The sequence below is a fragment of the Lupinus angustifolius genome, chromosome LG07 (genome assembly GCF_001865875.1).
Source record: "Lupinus angustifolius cultivar Tanjil chromosome LG07, LupAngTanjil_v1.0, whole genome shotgun sequence".
Taxonomy (NCBI): domain Eukaryota; kingdom Viridiplantae; phylum Streptophyta; class Magnoliopsida; order Fabales; family Fabaceae; genus Lupinus; species Lupinus angustifolius.
In genome coordinates, this window is record NC_032015.1 from 17,219,208 (window position 1) to 17,240,659 (window position 21,452).

Genomic DNA, 21,452 nt, shown 5'->3' on the forward strand with positions numbered 1-21,452 from the left:
TCTACTTAGCGCATCTTCAGCCAAGAAAAAGAGATGAGATAGGGGATCACCTTGTCTAACCCCTCTTTTTCAATTGAAAAGTCCAATTGCCCATTTATAGAGATGGACAACTTGGTAGAGTGAAGAATTGCACTAATCCAATTATTGAAAATGTTGTTGAACCCAAAGGCTTTAGTATGTCAATTCAGCTTAGACTTTTTATTCCAAAACTCCTCTTCCACATTTAAAGCATCATTTTACATTATAATAAAAATATGCATAACTCAACCACCAATTTCATTATAAAGTTTCATCCTTCCCCATACAAATTAGCATTTCAAATTTCAAATCTTCATAATTATCTTTATTAGCTAAAGTTTTATAATAAAATAAAGCATTTATCCCTATTTTCTCATCATTCAATTATCATTGTATTCAAAGGTTTGTGAAAAGCAGGACTGGGATTTTTTAACATCAAATTTTGTTGACTTCAATTTTGTTTTTCTCTTCATTTTCTTTTTTATGATTTAACTAAATACAATAATTATTTTAGAAAAAGAATGAAATCATGAATTTGTCAGGGTTTAACGTTAGAAAATCCAAATCCACCAAAATTATATTATATATTAAAATGAATAGATACATTAGTTTGAGTAGCAATCTTCTTAATTACCAGATAGATAAAGACTATTTTTACACTTAGTTTCATGAATTAAAATATTATTGTAAGTGTAAATAGAAGAATATAATTATTATTTCATTTTATTTTTTTGCCTTGTTTTGCTCAACACTCCTCGATCTCTATATCATTGGTCTGGCTCATTAGTTTAGTCCCTTTTGTCCATATTTGGAAATCTTAAAATAAAGTGTTCATTAAAAAATTAAAAACACTTTTACAAAAATATATTTTAAAAAGTGATTTTTCTAAAAAAATGATAATAAAAAATGCTTTATTAAAATAATGATTTACTTCAAAAGTGTTTTTGTTCAAATTAAAAATAGGAAAAAATATATAAAAAACCTTAAATTTTGTTTTATTTGCAAGTAATTATCATAAACTATTTTTCTTCCTAATTGTCCCTTAAACTTTAATTGTTAGTGAATTTGATCCATTAATAAAGAATTCTAATTCATGTATTTTGTTTTAACCTCGACTCTTAAATAATTATTACATAATTTAATTTTATATACTAATATTACTATATTAACCAATTTTAACTTTGAAATTTAGTTAATATGTTCTTCTCAATCATTTTTTATATTTTGATCTTTTCGGATATCAATGTTGATTAAATTGTATTGTTGTGTTTTTAATATTGTGAGATTGATTGCAATAATTTCTATGCTGGCAATTAATTATTGAAAAATATATTTATACAATGATTAATTTAACAAAATGTTTAATTTTCAAGGAGTAATTGAGAAGTCTAAGTTCAATCTACAAGAGTCATTGAAACTTATTTTCTTGCTTGGAATCACCTCAATGATCACTTTCACACCTTCACTTACTTGTTTGTGGAGTGGGTGTCACACCCATCAAATTCTCTTATTAGTTAGTAATCATCGGACATAGTGGATATGAGTACCATTAATTCTTTTGGCATCTTTTTCTCTAAATTAATAAATTTTTTTGCTAATAAAAATAATTAAAAAGAAAAAATAGTTCATGGTGATTAAAGTTTAGATGGACTTTGTTCACTTTTCATAAAAAATACAATGTCGTATGTTCATCCATCTAATCAATTAAAATTGATTCATCGATAAAACGGATTGATTGAAATTCATTCATTAAATTTAATATGAATGAATTGGATTATTTTAAATATTATTTAAATAGATTTTATAGGAACTGATGGATGACTTTTTATCCATTTATTAGGATCCAAATGCAAATTGATCTATTTGTCACCCCTTGAACATCATTCCTACTCCATCTATTCCATATATTTTAATTTTTAAATTTATACACATAATATAAGAAATTCTAAAATTTGATATAGTATGATTAAAATCACGTCATTAAATCCATATTGAAAACTGAATTCAAATGAAATGAAGAGAAAAATGTATAGTTCAGAAATAAAGTATAAATATATATATTTAGTTTATAAAACATAATATAAAAAATTAAAACATTGAAAAATAGATACGAAAAATAGTACAATTTTAGTTGAAAGTTTAACGATATTCATTTGTTGCCACACGTTATCTTATGTGGAGGGCCCTGTCCAAATAGAAACATAGTGCCCGGTATTAAGCATATTTATATTAACATCCAAACTCTTTACCGATTCAGACAGAAATATTATGAACAGGAAAATATACATCTAACATATTTGAATTTCTAGTATTCTAGGGATTAGCACTCTGAATATTTAATTAACGTAGAACAGCTCTCACACTTCATACTCATTTCATGTTTCTAATATCTCAAGTTTGAAATAATTTCAATATTTTACTTTTATTGTTGGTAGAAAGTTTAAATATTTATATTGCCCAGTTTATTATTATTTTTTAATTATTAAATTATTTTAATTAAAAATGATAAATGAAATTAATTAAATAAAAAAAACTAATCATTAAAATACTTTAAACCAGTTTGGAGCGTTGAGATACACTAGATTTTAATTTGTAGCTTTATTTTCCTTTTATTATAATAATAAAATCATGCATTTTGTGTTCTTATGAATAAATTAAATACAATAATTTTTATAATAGAGGAATAAAATCATGAAGTTATAAAATCCAAATCCAAGCCGTATGTATCAAAGTACAAACCCAATATCAGAAGACTATAAGATTTATATATGCACCGTCAAAAGATTTTATTTACATACATTTATTATTGTCTACTAGTCATTTGTATTACTTTTATTTTTATTTAAGAGTCAATAATAATTAAATATAAATAATGGATGATGTTGTGATAGTGTATCATATAAGTGCATACAATTGTAATTATTACTTCTGAAGAATTTGTCCTTTTAATAATAAAATCAAACTATAGTCCCTAATTTCCCAGCATCCATTTGTAAGTTCAAACTTGAAAGGTTGCTAAAAATTAGTTAGGATTCTTCTCCTTTAAGTCTTAGTGACTTTTTTAGTTTTTTTCTTGTCGCCATTCTGTGTTCTTTAGAATTAATTAAATACAAGAACTGTATCTAGAAAAGGAATAAAATCATAAAGCCATTCACATTTGAAGCTAGAGAATCCAAAAGTTCTAGCTATATATATCCATTTGCACCTATAAACAAAATGCAAGTGAACATAAGTTTAATCCCTTTCAAAACTACAGAACCCATATTGAGTGACAAAAACCTATCATCATGGTATATTTCAGAAAACTATATAGCAGTTTCATATTTCTTATTTTTTATTTAACTATTGGTGTGACATAAACTTCAATGAAAAATCATGCTAAAACTACATTTCACTCTAACTCTTGGATATTAAAGGATTATAATTTACTTTTTCAATTTCTGAAAAATAAAAGTCATGTTTTCTTCTTCAGAGTTTAGAATCACGGGAAGCATTGATCATTAATGAAAGTGATTATGATTATATTGACTACAAAGGAAGGAAGGCTGATCCAAGAAGGCATGGTGGAGTTCTAGCTGCAAGCCTTGCATGCAGTAAGTTAAATATTCATTTATGTTTATTATCGTATTTAATACAACATTACTATTAATTAATCTATTAATATAATAATCTAATAATAAGTAATTCACAATCGGATTAGGATTGATTCTATTTTCTTACTATATTTTCTTTATATTCTAGTATAATGCAATTTTATTTAAGAATCAATTATAATCAATACATTAGGAAAGTAAAAAAATGTTTACAGAGGCTATTTTCTCATTAGTATAAGAAAGAAATTAGTTTAAGAGATTAATATTCATGTACTGTCAAGATATAAATTCTTTTACATTATTATTATATCATTAACTATTCATGTGTATTATTTTTATTTAAAAGTCATTAATTATTAACATATGAATAATAAATGATCAAGTGAAAGTAAAAAAAATCTTACACCTTCATTGTATTGAATATTTTCTCTTAACTTAATATTTTATATATATGATATTACATAAATTTACTTAAAACCTTAAAAAAGATGTATATTATATTTTTAGACAAATTGTAATATGTCTACATAAAAAAATATTGGTATACATATTTTATATGTATGTACAGAACTAGTTTCAACACACACAAAACAAAATCATAATTTAAATATTTAGTAGGAAGAGCTCTAAGTTGATTGCTTCCAACTAAAGAAGGATACATATGATTTAATAAAATCTCAAAACCTTAAATATAGTCTTTCTCTAGTTCAATGGTGAGCCAAGTTTTGAAAACATATATACATTTTGACGAAAATTATGAGCTATTAGGAACTAGTTTAGTTTTTGTTTCCTTTTAGGTATTATTGTCCGTTTTAGTGTAAATTTGGATATGAATATTGTTGGTAAGTAATCATATACCCCATTCTCTTAGGCATAGTTTAAAAACCTTATCTCATTGTCAATTGGTTTTGAGGTAAACCTTGACATGGTCCGGTTATCGTGGGTCAAAGATTCCTTCAATCATAAAGGTAAAATTTCACCTAGTCCCACAGGCCCATGTGGAGAGGACATGTTGAAAAGTAAATCTCACATTACATATCTCATTCTCGACATAATTTAAATAAAAATGGAAAATGTAGTAACCATATAGCAACACTACAAATAATATATAATCAAATGCAAATTATTATGAAAAATTAATAATAAAAGTTAACAGTACGTGTTTTTTAATCACAGTCGTGGAGCTGATCCAGAGTTTGGTCTTCTTAGGCAATAATATGAACCTAGTTCGCTACTTCTTGAAGTACATGCATTACCCTGTTGCTCAATCTTCAAACATGGTTACCAACTTTGTGGGAACTTCCTATTTGCTCACAGTTGTTGCTGGATATATCAATGACTGTTACTTAAGCAAATTGACTGCTTTTGTACTTTATGCTACCATAGAGTTATTGGTATGACATTCTCATTCATCTCTTATTCTAAATTTAAAATTCATTAATAAACAATATAAGAAATAATGCAATTGGAAAATATCTAAACATTTTATTTTTCATAGGACTCAATTTAAAGACTTGAACTTTTGCAGGGAGTCATCTTGCTAACTTACCAAGCTAAAAACTCGAATTTGCTACCACCTGAGAACGAAACACCTTCAACTTTTCAAGCTGCTATTCTTTATATTGGACTTGGTGCTATGGCCATAGGAATTGGAGGAACCAAGGCTACCTTGCCTACACATGGTGCTGATCAACTTGATCATACTAAGGAGAACCTCATTTCCTCATTCTTTAGTTGGTATTACATGTCGGTAACAACAGCAGGCATTTTAGGAGCAACTTTAATGGTTTGGATTGAAGAGAATTGTGGTTGGGGTTGGAGTTTAATGATATCGGCTATACTCCTATGTTGTTCCATTACAATTTTTTCAGCTGGTTTTCCATTTTACAGAGGCAAGAAACCTAGTGGAAGTCCCTTAAGAAGGCTAATTAAGGTGATACACATGTTTACAATGTGCAAATAAGAAAAAAAATAATATAAATCTATTGATTGATTAAGTATTGTTATATCTGAATTTCTTCAATCTTTTGTTTCAAGGTGTTTTTAGCTTCAAATCATAATACAAATGACACCACAACACTTGAGGTGCACCATAGTCCCAAAGAACAATCATATGCAAAAGAGAAATCGTATAATAAATTCAAGTAAGATTTTCATTCTTTCACCATAATCTTAATTAATTGATTGAAGTGACTTACGATATATATGATAAGTACTATCATCTCAAACCTTATTCATTTTATATTGTACTATAGATCCTCTCAAATCTTCCAATCAATTATTTTAGGAATGAGTTTGTGTCACATTGAGAAACAAAACAAGTAGACCTCATGATAGAAGGAAATAATACTCTTTAACACATTCACTTGCACATATGCTCTAGTTAAAGTAACAAGTATTGAAATGACATGGAGAGAAGAGAAGTATTTAGTGAACTGAATATTGTATAAACTGGTAAAACTTTTGCAGGTTTCTAAATAAAGCTTTGAATGATGACACAATTGAGGTTGCTCAGGTCGAGGACACCAAGGCGTTCCTCGGTTTTCTTCCAATCTTAGCAACAACAATTATGTTGAACTGTAGTACGGCTCAATTGATGACATTCTCAGTACAACAAGGGAACTTCATGAATAGAAAAATATACAATATTACTATCACCACTCAATCTATATCAGTGATTCCCCTAGTTGTTGTCCTTGTTTTTTTGTACTTATTTGAACAATCTAAACGCTTTTATGGCAACAATGAAGCAATTAATAAAATTTATCAACCACTTGTAAGGATGGGAGCCGGATTGGCGGTATCATCGATGTCTATGGCAGTGGCTGCATTGGTTGAGTATAAGAGGTTGAAAGAATTCAATGAGGGAAATTTAATGTCTGCATTTTGGCTAATTGGACAAACCCTCTTGGTAACATCAGCAGAAGTATTTGTAGTGGGAGGAATGCTTGAACATTTCTACTCAAAAGCACCAAATGGCATGAAAAGCATTTCTACTGCATTAGCATGTTGCTCATCCTCAATGGGTTACTTCCTCAGTTCAATGCTAGTGACTGTATGCAATTCAGTTAGTGGAATATTTGGTCAGGCATGGATTGGAGGAAATGATCTTAATCATGATAGGTTGCACTATTTTTATGCTCTTCTTTGCTTTCTAAACTTAATTAATTTTATGTTGTTTGTTTATTTTGCTAGGCGGTTCTAAATAAGAGAACTATCAGTCTAACAATTTATAAACAATAATTACATTATCTATCATTTATAGTCAATGATAATTATATATGAACAATGGATGATATAGTGACAATATATAAAATTTAAACACAGTTAGTGCATACATTTTTTTCTCTCTAACTAATCCATTTGGTCATGTAACATGTGGGAAATGCTGGAAAAATAAATATGTTGTAACGTATCTTGTGTCAATGTAATCTTCTGAATATTTTTACCCTTTGGACATCATGAAATAGATTCAAATCGATACCCCATCTATGAGTGTGCTTCCAAATTAAAAAACTTTGTACTCTAAATTTGTGTAAAACACAATTTGAAAAATGGTATAATAGAAGTAAATGACAATTTTGAGAGAAAAAAAGATAATACATTGACACAATGTTGTTACCAATTAAAGTGTACACAAAGTGTAGGTGAATTATATAAGGTGTCAGTGGATTATACATAATTATGTAGAGAAAGTCTGTCAATTTTAATAATAAATATAGTTATTAATTAAAGTTTATGTAATAAAAATTGTTTAAATGTATATGTACGTATAGAAAGTGGCTTAAATAAGAACAATTGCCAATATAAAAAATGAGAACAATTAGTATATATCTTGAATTTTACTTGAATTGTCAAGATTAAAAAATAAGTCATCATATGACTATTAACTAACTTTTAATCTTAATCATTTTCATATGTTGAGGGAAAAAGATAATATATTGACAGAATTTACTTACCAATTAAAGTTCATTATCTAAGGTTTTGATGGATTATACATAATTGTGTAGAGAAAGTTTGTGAATTTTAACAATAAATACGGTTACTAATTAAACTTCGTATAATACAGATTGTTTACATGTATGTGTCTATATAGAAAGTGACTCAAATAAGAACAAATGTTAATATGAGAAATAAGAGCAATTAATATATATCATTAAATCTTATTTCAATTGTCAAGATAAAAACATAAGTGATCATGTAACCATTAAATAACTTGCAATCTTAGTCATTTAAATATATTTGTATGTCCCTGATTTACTCTTCTCATGTTTTTTGTATTATAGATGTTCTCACCTAAATCACTTTTGTCTATATATCTATATATTTGAGTCATCTCAAGACCTAAAGAGTCAAACTGTATTTAAGTCAAGTTCGACTTGTTTATTAAATGAGCTCTATTCTTACCTCAACTTCAACCCATTTTGTTGATGATCTAAGCTTATCGAGCAAATAACAAGTTAAGTTTCAAGCTAATGTCAAATTTGTTCAATTCATTATCATTCCTAGTCATAGTTATAATAAATGGTTGGAAAAATAATTATCAAGTCTTAAGCTTTTATATTTGTAAATTTATATCACTACGCCAGATATCGTAATACACAACAGTCATTCAACAACGCAATTTTGAACGACGCTGTTGAAAACGAGGCGGAAGAACATCAACAACGCATAAACCAAGCGTTGTCAATGTGTGTAACTTCCACAGCGCATTCTTGACACATTACTGTTAAACGTCAGTAAAGTTAGCGCTAGCATGAATGAGTCATGTTTAACAGCATATTTGATAGAAATCGTTGTTAATGTTAATAAATTCTACGGAGCATAAATAAGAAAGCATTCTTGAAGATTACATAGTAACATCGCTTTCTTAATTATACGTTGTTGGTTGATTTTATACGACTTCTTAAGAGTCAGAGATATTAATGGTTGAGTGATTATGTGTCTCTTCGTTTGTTGAAATATTAATGGTTGAGTGGTTATGCGTCTCTTCGTTTGTAGAAATATTAATGGTTGCTAATCTATAAATATTGTGATTCACTTCATGTTATATTTCATCAGTAAGAGTATGTATTTCTCTAGGAGTATATTCATGAAGATAGCAGACAACAGATCTCAACAACTTGAAGTGTTAAAAGTGCTAAAGTTGTGTTTCTATTCCAGAATCATGTCAATGAGATCTTTAACAAATTTTGATTTGGCAAAAGGACCCATATTTCATAAGGAAAGTGGATGTTATACAAGATTTGCATTAGATGAAAATTTAATTTGTAAATTATTGAGTTCATTCATCTACCAAATCTTTCAGTTCATTAATTTCCTTCATTGTGATATACCAAATCAAGATTTCAGAAGGAAATTAAAGTAGTTGTATACAATATTTGTGTGAGATGAAGAATTAATTTGTAAATTATTTACTTCGTTGATTTTCTTCATTCGGTTAATTGTAATCTACCAAATCATTTAGTTCATTATAATATATTTTGTCTCTTTGAATTAAAAATGAACAATTATTTTGGATGTTAATTTCTATTTTTTTGTTATTTATTTGAATGGTTATTTATGTAATATTTTTGTAGTTACATATTAATAAACACAATAAAAAAATTAACAAAACTTAATAAACACAAAAATAAATTAACAAAACTTAATGTTTAATATTTTGGAGTTTCATATTAATAAACACAATAATATAGTAATTTACTTAATGACAATTTCATGTTAATTATTAATGTATATTCATGTTGTATATATTTTGACTCGCAATATAAAATGTTAATTTAACCGTGCATAATTATGAATACACTGTTAATTTGGAAAATAAGTTGAGTTTAATAGCGCATAATTAAGGTAGCATTGCCAATAGATTCTATTCAACAGTGCATAGTTAAGATAGAGGTGTCATTTAGATTCTATTCAACAGCGCATAATTGAGATAGCGCTGTCAATTAGATTTTATTCAACAGTGCATCGTCCAGGAAACGATGTTGATGTGTCCATGAGAATGAGTAGTAAACAGCTGGATACACAACAATAGCATAACCCTTAAGCAGCATTGTTGAAGAGGTCAATCAAACAGCGCTACCGTTAATATGCTTTGTTGAAGAGGTCAATACAACAGCGTACGCTGTTAAATGGATACTACAGTTTAAATATCTAAAACGTGAATCAGTTCCCTCTATGCTCTCAAACTTAATCGGAAAAAAATCCTCATACTCTTAGCAAACCGTCATTCTCATAAACTTTCACACTCTTAGAAACCTCAAAAAACTTCATCAATAGCTTCCCAAAGTGGTGATCATGGTTTCCACAATGGTGACGAAGCTACACCGACTCCACAAGACAAGTAAATCGTTGTCCAAAAACGAACTTCACGTGGAATGACTTCCATGAAGAATGTCATTCAGTCAAGAAGTAAGGATGTGAAGATAGAAGTTCAATGGAACTCTAAAGGCCAACCATTAAAATTGAAGAGTGGCAACTCATGGGTTAGCTAAATTTGGGTTGTGGTTAGGAGGAATGTGAAGCTAACATTGAACAAATGGATTGGTATAGGAAATGTCGTGAAGGAGCGTATTTGGAATGAAATAGTTAATGCAAGGTACATATATGCATGTGTTTGCATGAAAGATAGTTAATGTATATGTTTTCAGTCAACTTTTGGTGTTGGTGATGAGCATAAAAATTATATCCTTAAATCGGCTGGCAAGGCTCTCCGACAATTCCGAACTGTTGCCGGAAAATTACTCAGAGATATTGATGGCAATGTCAACCTAAAACCTCCAACTAAATATATTATCGTTGAATAAGAGGATTGAAAGACTTTTGTCACCCTACACACACAAAACGAGTCTTCCTTGGTAAAATCATATTCTTTGTATTGACTTTTGTATATACATATATATGATTATTGATATTAATGTTGTTTGTTTTTTTAGAAATTAAGTAATGAAAATCGCAAGAGAGCATCCATACTGAGCTTCTCGAGCTGGGTAAAGAGGAATCGATGAAAAAATTGTAAGTATTGTTAATTTGTAAGTACATTATTGGTTATGTTTTGTATGCATATATATCTAATTACATTATTATTGGTTATGTTTTGTTAGTTGGGGAACATAAGCGATACACATATGACTTCATATGGAGTAGAACTCGATGTTCTATGAGTGGATGCCCGTAAGAACAAAGATGATATCATTGACAATGAGCAAGTTCAAGAAGTGGCAAGACGTGTTGTAAGTGCTCATTTTTTAATTATACTTAATTTCCATACTTTATTTATTAAAATGTGATTAATTAACATTATGTTTTTTCTTGATTTGTCAAGTTGCCCTAAAAGAAAAGGAGGCACAGCCGGATAGTCGCATAATACTTAACAAGGCACTATGACTGCCTATCTACCCTGACCATATCCGAGGTGCGGGATTTGAGGTTAGCCAGTGAACATTTGTAGCTCATCCAAAGCGTGCAACCAAAACCCAAATGAGTGAGGTTCAAAATCAATTGGATGACATCATACAACGTTTCAACGAATTTGAGCAATCATGAAGGTGAAGGAAGCTAAGGCAATGACTAGCTAGTGTTATTGACACTTTTCCTTCAACCATCAATAAGAGTTGCACACCTGCACCTTACTACGCTCCAAACTGATGTATCTGAATGCTCCAAACTGGTTTAAAGTATTTTAACGATTAATTTTTAATTTAATTAGTTTCATTTGTCAATTTTAATTAAACTATTTTAATAATTAATAAATAATATTAAACTGGGTAATACAAATATTTTCAACTTTTTATCAACAAAAAAAAGTAAAATATTGAAATTATTTCAAACTCCATATATTAGAAACATGAAATGTCTATAAACTAAGAGAGTTGTTCTACGTTAATTAAATATTCTGAGCTCTAATCCCTAGAATACTAGAAATTCACATATATTAAATTTAGATTTTCCTGCTCATACCAATTCTATCTGAATCGGTAAAGAGTTTGGATGTTAAGATAAATATGCTTAAAACTAAGAGCACTATGGAAATTGTTAAACTTTCAAGTAAAATTGTAATATTTTTCCTATCATTTTTTCGATGTTTTATTTTTATACTATTCTATTGTTTTGATATTTTATAAACTAAATATATATTTATACTTTATTTTATAATTATACACTTACTTATTGAGCCTCTTCATTTCATTTTAATCCAGTTTTCAATATGGATTAAATGAAGTTATTTTAATCATATTATATCAAAATTTAGATCATTTAATGATTTATTATACTATGTGTATATTTTAATCATATATAAATCTTTTGAAATCATATTTTCAGCTATCCAATCGATTATTATCTAAAATTAAAAGATGGATTCAATTCATCCGTTTCATTCATGAATCAATTCTAATGAATTAGATGGACGGATATTCAGTCCATTATATTTTTTAATTGGAACTAAAAACAACTTTGAAGAAAATAATTATTTTAATAAACTATTTTTAAATTCATTTGAAAAAAAGCACTTTTATTTTTCTTAAAGTGTTTTTTAATTTTGTTTAATAAACACTTTTTTAAAATGCGACTTTTTGAACTTTTAAAATAAGTAGTATTTTCAATAGATATCTTTTAAGCTCTTGTTGGACAAGGCCACAAGGGAAATGACAAAGTTATCTATATATTGCAACATCTTTTACATTAACCTTTGTTCGATGATGATCAAGTCTATAGTACACCTGCAAGGAATAATTGATATTCGTGCTCTGGACATGGAGCTTACATGTATTATAGAACCAGACCTAATTCATAAAATATGGTTGTTATAAAAATGAAGTTCTTCCTGTAAAAAATTTAATAAATATTTATATATGTTATTTATTTAAGAATAATTTTTTAATATTAATCATATCTACATATCATATGATTGAAATCAGTTCAATAAAAAAATCAAAATAAAAGTGAGAAACACTACAAAAAAAAAATTAGAGTTGAGATAGCGAATGAAATTAAAAAATAAATAAGAGAGTTTGTGAATGTTTGTTTTTTGAATGAATTGAATATACATCAAAATGAATATGTATTCGTTTGATATAATAGATGCATTCAAATTCATTCACTACAAAAATTAATTATTGTATGATATCCAATTAAATCTATTAGCTCTAATAAATGAATTTATTTTCTTAAATTTGGATGGATTGTGAATAATTTTGTCACCTCTAATTCAATCCATGATCTTCTTATCGACCAGGAACCAATTTTGTTTTTAGAGAAAAATACATGCACTAACAATATAACAGAATTATACATTTTTATTCATATTTATCTACTATTAACTTTTAGACATAAATAATATATGATGTATTGAATATATATAAATCTTTTATTTATCTTAATGTTAAATCTTACACAACCATGACTTTCTACTTTTTAGTCTATATATAATTTAGATTTTCCATAGTGATATGGGATATTGTAAATCTTGCAATATTTCTATTTTCTATCTCATTTTCAAACTCAACTAGGACCCCTTTTGTATTTAACATATTTACTTTTATCATTATCACATTTAAATATATTTTCTTATACAGTATTAGTTGTTATGTTTTTGTATTTGTTTTTCCATTTATTCATATTATAAATGTTATCCTCAATCATTTAAAGTTAATTACATTGTCATTTTGTTTATTTATATAAGAGAATGAATTTAGATGTTGAAGACCTAAAAAGAAAACAATTAATAACATAATTAGTAAGTAAATATTTTTGAATTACAAAATAATGAAATATATTATCATATTTATCTCATAATATTTGATTTTCGTCTTTTATCTAATTAATGTACATATATTCACTTATAAATGTTCAATGTTATCCTTTTAGGTTTGTTGTCCTCTATTAATAAAGAGATAATATTGTTAGGAACAAACATGTAAATAAATATCCAAACATGAATCACGAAATTTAAAAAATCTATTAAAAGATAGTGCTATAACAAATTTGTTCAACGTTTAATGATATGCAATAAAAAATGTTCTATTTGCATACGGTACGTCACATAAAAATTTGAAAGTACACCTTATAAATACGTGGTTGCCTGTAAAATAATTAAATAAAATAATGAAATATGAATACTGCTAATAATTTGCAGAAATATACCACGGATGAAGGGAATTCGTTACTCAATATATATGCCTTCTGTTTTGAAAGAGGAAAAGGACAAAAGGGTTTAAACTTTAAACAAATATAGCTATTCATTTTGGTATTATAGTATAATTTTCGTGGATTTGGATTTTCTAACTTTAAATCCTGATAACTTCACGATTTCATTCTTTTAATAATTATTGTATTTAGTTCATTCATAAAGAAAAAGAGAAAATGAAAATTAAAGTCAACAAAACTTGATGTTAGAGAATCCCAGTCCGGATTTTCACAAACCTTTGAATACAACCATAATTGAATGATGAGAAAAGAAGGGCAAATGCTTTATTTTATTATAAAAGTTTAGATAATAAAGATAATGATAAAGATTTGAAATTTGAAATGCTAATTTGTATGGGGAAGGATGAAAATTTATATTCATCTGAATTTGGTAGTTGAATTATGCATATTTTTATTAAATGTAAAACGTTGTGAATTAAATGAATTCACCAATCAGTACATTCGTTTTCTAAAAAAGAGAAATGTTTAAAAATGTGTACGCTTACATTGAATCATATGTGTTAAAAAAATTAAAGTTTTCTAGAGTTAACCTTTTGCCCTGTACTAATAGAATATTTTAAATTAATATTTTTTATTTGTATGCATGATTATTGACTTATTGTCCAAATTGCTCACCATCAAAGTTGCACAAAATAGTTTTTATTAATATTTCTGACTATTAATTTCTTCTTGGATCCATTTAAAAAAAAATATCAAGAAATATGCACAAATGAATGTGTTCTATTTTTTGTGTATACAAATTAATGTGAAATATTTTATTTTTAACTCAAATTATTATATATAGTTATATATTATCATAGCCAACTTAGAAGCAAATATTTGGTTCATATAAATTAGAATAGCAAATATTTGGTTCATATAAATTAGAATAGCAAATATTTGGTACATATAAATTAGAATAGCAAATATTTGGTTCATATAAATCAGAATAGCAAATATTTGTTTCATATAAAACAAACATAAAAACAATTTTAACATTAAGATGAAAAATTTATTTAGTAAGAACTTTTCAATCAATATAATGTTACATCAGATATATGAATTAAAAACATAACATCACAACTTAACAACATAATATTATTATTTAATAACGTAACAGTCACATATATGAATTAATATGACTTACAATTATAAATTTACAATAAAACATGACAATTATGATTAATATATATTGCTATATATATATATATATATAGATTAAGGAATAAATAGTGGGTCCGAACATCTAGTACCTCATTAATTGGATCATACCCATCCAATAGTAAATCTCAAAATCTCATGTTTCAATTACTTATGGGTCCAAAAAATACAGACATAGGTTCAACAAGTTGCATATTTTATCCACATGTACGCGTAGTCTGACTACCTATTGTCATCTTTAGTCAAGGTGCACGACGTAATGGTTATATAAAAGAGTTACACTACCGACATAAATATTAAACTATTTAATTTATAACATTGCGTATTAGAGACCGGAATGTAATATGCATTTTCAAATATGTTTACTTTAAGCATGATAGTTGGTGTTTAGTGATGAGTGTAGATATAATGTGAATGAAAAAAGTGTTTGTTGATGAAGACAAAATTCATTTTAATAATCATTTTTTATCAAAATGGATTAGTTTTAGTGTAAGGTTAAAAATGCCATTGGGGTATATGTTTGTATGTCACTGGTTCACCCTTCTCAAAATTTTTATATTATAAATGCTCTCATTTGAATCACTTTCATGTATATAAATTTATATATTTGAGTCATCTCAAAAACCTAATAAGTCAAATTATATTTAATTCAAGTTTAACTCGTTTATTAAACAAGACCTATTTTTAGATCAAGTTCAACCTATTTAGTTTATGAGTCAAGCTTAGCTAATAACAAGCTGAGTTTCAAACAATGTCAAATTAGTTCGATTCATTATATTCCTAATTGCAATTATAATGAATTATTGGAAAAACAACTATCATATCTTAAACTTCTATATCTATATATTTATGTATTGGTTTTAATGGTATAAGATTGTGAAGTTAAAAGATAATTTAATAAAAAAATCCAAAAAATCTCTGCATTGGCTTCAATTTCAAAAAGGAATTATGTCGTCTTTACCAATTAAGTCAAGAAGGTCAATCAAGTGTTGTATGCACCAACCTAGTCCGAACATTGGTTGAACTCGACAACATTAAGTTGCTTTGTCACCATGTTCATTAGGTTGCTAGTAGTGTGAATCTTCTGCACCGTAACTTTACCTGCAGACACTATATCTCTGATAAAGTGACAATTCATATCAATATATTTTGTCTTACTATAATACATATAATTTTTTTTTAAACATATAAAACTCTGACTATCACAATACATATAAAAAACATCTTTCTTCTAACCAAACTCAACAACCAAGTCATAATGCCAAATAGGGCTAGGCCCACTGTCTCAACCTTTTGGGCCACCGAATTGAATACTACCGCTATTTTTTCCCTACGCATTTTAGTTTTTTGAGTGGTGTTCCTTCATGGATAACTACCACAATACTTGATATTTTAAGTTATCCTAGGGCATACAGCTTAAGAAATCATTCATACTTAATCCTGGCACGCAATCATTTGGTTAAGTATGGGTTTAAAAAAACAAATATAACTCCCAACTTTTGAGGTAGTTGGGAGATCCGTGTGTCATATTCGAACACCACTATGTCACAATATATTCTCCCTCACCTTGGGTTGTAGAGCGATTGATCTCCTTTAAGTGTATGGGTAGGTTGTCCGACTACGAACGCCTCGAAACTAAACACAAAAAACCAATCAGTGATTTGCGAGTTAAATCTTTTACCTACTAACTCTAAGGTAAAGACATCATTTTAATCTATTTTAAGAACATCCAACACTTTCATCCATCTGGTCCAAGATTCATATTCTTGAACCATCCTTTATCCTTGAAAGTATCGTTCACGATTCCCATCGTGTTCATGGTTATTTCAACATCTTTTTTACAAGGGTTGATCACATACTCAAAATGACATTTTAAATCAAGATATCCTTGATTTCATAATCATCTCATTTTCATTAAAATCACAAAATGCATATTTTTAAACGCTAAAATAGCCCCCATGAACAACAAGATTTCATGGTTTCAAAATAACGATTTTCTAAATTCATGAGAACCCATTTTTCGAGTTCTTGAGTATAACAAGAATTAGGAAGATTATTAGAAAATTTCCACGGTTGAAAATTTTCGTAACATGCGTATAAATATCATACTAAAATCTCGTAAACACTTAACAATTAGATTCTAAGAGATGAGGAACGAAAAAGAATGAAGGCTTACCTTGAAGTTTTTGAGAATCAAAGTGAAGAAGAAGAACAGTAAAATGCCAAGGGTTTCTCTAAGTTAGAGGGGGCTCTTTTAAAGACAATGAATCTGATTTGAGGAGGGGAAAACCAAATGTTTTCAAAGAGTAAATTGTGTAATGGGTAGATGAAGGGTTTAAGGGGGTTTGTGTAAGAGATGGGTAATTTTGCTTGCTTGCCGAGCAAGTTTCACTCATGAAAGTGAAGTGACCTCTTGGGTGAAACATTCGCGATTGAACTATGCCCGAATATTGTCGGCTAATACTGGCTGGATATTAAAAATCTTCCGATTTTGGGTTATAGTTAGAACTTTGAACACATAATTCGAAGTGAAAAATATTTAGAAATGCCTCATAAACAAACTTGATGCTTTTTTGACTCGAAATAATATTTCGAAGCCGAAGATGCACTCGGAATTCGATTCCAAGCTATGAAACTAAAAAACACGTTATTTGACCGAATTCGGGTGAATATGGGCCCCACAACAGCTCAAACACTTTCCATCACAGAAAATTACGAAATTTTACAACAAAATAGGAATTCACAAAACAAGACTTACACTCAACTACGATTTAGACTAAATCATTGCCTATTGATTTCTAAAACTAATTCTTGTTAAAATACATACATCGAAAAAGAATGAAGACTTACATAATTAATACAACATACATCGAAAATTCATGATGTTACAATTTGTGGTAAAAATTTAGAAATTCATTTCTAGCTTTGAGTAGTAATTTGAACTTTGCATAAATCAAATGGGCAACCTGCAGAGGTACCAAGAAAAAGGAAAACGTGTAATACACTAGAGTAAAGTAATTAATTAATTGAGAATTAAAGAAAATTTGACACAGTCCCCGACAACGGCACGAAAAATTTGATAGGGCAAATCGCAAGTGTACGATTATGCAAATAATAAAATATCGATCCCACGAGGAATGAAAAATTCCATTAATTGTAAAAATTAATTTATATTTAACTCAAATAAGGAATAATTTATGTCGATTACACAAATAAAACTCAGTTTAATGATTCAAATTATAATACTCAATGAAATAGAAATAAGAACAAGTGTTTATTGATTGTAAAAGGGTATAGCCTCAACCCTAGAAACAAAGGGAATTACTCACTCATAATGAAGAAATATTAACCAAATTCTAAATTAGATAATTATAATGTAAAGCATAAAATATTTCATCCTTGAGGGATAACCCTCATTTATCCTAATTACAAAATATTGGGCTAAGCCCAACAAAACAAATCTAAAAAATAGGAATAGAATATAACATCCAAGACTTCTTTTGACCCTTCAATTGGTCTTCGCATAGCCTCAACATCGAATTTCATCTTTTTGCACTCAATCTCTACTCTTTTTGGCTTCAATGTATCCAAACTGTACAACATACCCAAAAACACTCGCTCAACCCGAACAAAGAGAAATAAAAGCTAAAAACAATCCTAAAGTCCTAATCATATCCTAAAATTCAAGTTAAATATAATGCAAATGTAGCGTAATTTTATACTCATCAGGGACCATGTCCAAAAGAAAGATGTTCTCTTAGAATTTGTTGATAAACATGAACAACTTGCAGAAGTCTTTACAAAACCTTTGGTTAAAGATCCTTTCTATAAACTTAGACGAGAACTAGACATTCTTGATGAAGCATATCTATCCTAACATGTTAAAAATATATTATATGCGCTTCATTACATGTATTTGATGCCTACTTGAACTTATACATGCTTGTTATTGCTTAATTTTTTATTATTTTAGGGTATGTAATCTATTACAATGGAAGGGTAATCGATTATAAGGCATCATTGGCAAAATATTTCTTAAAATCAGGCATTGTAATTGATTACATGTTGAATTAATCGATTAATTGCCAAATAACAAGTTTGGATAATCAATTCCTCATTCGTGGTAATCGATTACACTCTTCACTATTTAAGGCAAAAATCAGATTTTTCAACTCCATCTTCTCAATTTTCCCTCCTTCCAAACGTGGTAACCCCCCACAACTTCAAAAAACTTCTTTCCTCAACCTTTTACTTGACTTTTGTGGCATTTTCTACTACATTTCTTCTTCTAAACACATTACTAGTATCATTTTTGTGTTTAGTACTCTAAATCAGAAAACCCAAAATCTCTAAAAACCTAAGTTTTTTTCAAACCTCGATAACAATGGAGTCTTCCTGTAGAGCTAATAAGCAAAGAACCAATATAATTCAAGGGAGGCAATGAAACCTAAATGAAGTTAATACATTAGATTTGGCGTGACTCTTGGCCAGCGAGGAACAAATAACCATCTTCAAGGAGCACTTCATGAAACGTCTCATCTTTACTCCAAAGTATGGCATGTTAAGCTCTTTTCATAACAATGATTTCATTTTCCCAACCCTTTTTAAGCAACAAAGAATTTTTTATTTTTGTGAAATGCATCATGCCTACTATCCGAAACTTGTTCGAGTATTTTACTGGGTTTTAGTGGAGAGTTCGAACCACTGCCTTATGCTATTCTCATAACTTCCATTCTTGAGTATGCGGGTGTTTCATTTGCTGGAAAGTCTAAGATCTCGCTTGATGTTCACGACAAAATTGATGTGGACGTCATCCACAAAATGGGTTTCTTTTGTCAAAGGCAAAGAAATTACCATAGATTTTAAAACTTTGAGTTCACTTTGTGGTAATATACCATACATAGGAATAATAGTTGAATCTGGCATTCAATGTGATTTAGAAGGGTTTAATAAAATGGATATATACTACTCTATATGTAGATACTCCAAAAGGGAAATAGAAATGTGTAAGCAAAGGTCAATAGGTGGCTTTGTGCATAACCGTAATATTTTGTCTGTCGGTAACTTGAACCTAGAGGATCGTTTGCTTCATTACCTACTAAACTACATCATAGTTTCAAAGCTTTCAAACCATTCACAATTGAATGATATGAAACTACAATTGATGTATGCTATTAAACAGAATGTTCAAATTAATTTGACATTAATGGTAATGAGACAAATTTGGGCCTTTAGTGGAGAGTTCGAACCACTGCCTTATGCTATTCTCATAACTGCCATTCTTGAGTATGCGGGTGTTTCATTTCCTGGAAAGTCTAAGATCTCGCTTGATGTTCACGACAAAATTGATGTGGACGTCATCCACAAAATGGGTTTCTTTTGGGATACCAATGACATGATTTACAAGCATCGTGGAGATCATCAGGCTACAAATCCAGAAAATCCTTCTGCTAATCCTCCTAGTCATCCCGCATTTTGTGTTGAATCATCTTCGTATGACTCCACTCCTACTAGTCAAATGTTCATGGACGAGTTGTATTCGCTTAAGGGCTACATCACTACTCGGATGGATGCTTTTGAAACAGCGAATCTACATGTCAAAGAAGAGCTTAAATGCATATCTAATTGTGATTAGACTACATAGCTCTGGACTCTCAACAAGTTAATCCAGATCATTAAGAGTCGTAGTCCAACATTCTAGGATTTCACTTTTCTTATTGTTGTTATTGCAATTTCAGAACTGATGTTAATGTTGCTTTTTACTTTTTCTTTTGATTTGATATACTACTATCTAGCATTATTCAGAATTCATTTTATTGTGCAAAAATTATGACCTTGGCTTGTTTATAACTCAAACATATCTTGTTACCCTTTTCTATACATATATATTGTGTTGGACAAAACTAGATTTTCTTCTTTTTGATGATGTCAAAAGGGGGAGAAAAGTTGGAATTGATATTTTTTGTCAAAAAATTTCAGGCATATACAATAAAACAAAGGGGGAGTATACAAGATAGGGGGAGCATATCTTAACTTTCAACAAAGTTATATCCTCTACATATGCTAAACCTCAAGAAAAATTCATATCTCAATTTTCAAAATGTATTAGTTTGTCATCATAAAAAAGAGGGAGATTGTGAAGAAGATCTTGCTCTTGACCTTGGCATGGTTTTGATGAAGACACCAAGATCACAAAAAGAAGAAAAGAAAGAAGACCATGAAGACATAGAAGACTCAAGCTTCGAGAAAATTATAGATTAAGTCTTCATATAGGTACTTCTATCCTTACACTCACTTTAATATTTAGTAACAATGCTCAAAGAATGAAAATCATTTTTAAAGAATTGGATATGTCAAAAAGGCGAAGTTAAATTGCTACATAATGAGTTAATTGACCTGAGTAACAGGTTACCAGAACTAGGTAACAGGACCTGAACTGCGTGGCAGTTGGTAACAGGTTACTAGAATTGCGTAACAGGTTACCTGACTGAG

General features: G+C 28.7%; 1 protein-coding gene across 1 annotated transcript; it reads left to right on the plus strand.

The window, feature by feature from the left end:
• LOC109352974 (protein NRT1/ PTR FAMILY 4.2-like) lies at positions 4,829–20,595 on the plus strand. The gene is made up of 6 exons (XM_019595160.1): positions 4,829–5,005; positions 5,140–5,374; positions 5,483–5,544; positions 5,649–5,755; positions 6,081–6,734; positions 20,196–20,595. Exons 1-6 carry the CDS (start codon positions 4,829–4,831, stop codon positions 20,593–20,595), a joined length of 1,635 nt encoding a protein of 544 aa, XP_019450705.1.

Coding starts and splice junctions, on each gene's coding strand:
- LOC109352974 (XM_019595160.1), top strand. CDS start 4,829: ATGAACCTAGTTCGCTACTTCTTGAAGTACATGCATTACCCTGTTGCT. Junction 5,545..5,648: donor CCTTAAGAAGGCTAATTAAG/GTGATACACATG, acceptor TTTTGTTTCAAG/GTGTTTTTAGCTTCAAATCA. Junction 6,735..20,195: donor AATGATCTTAATCATGATAG/GTTGCACTATTT, acceptor TTGGGCCTTTAG/TGGAGAGTTCGAACCACTGC.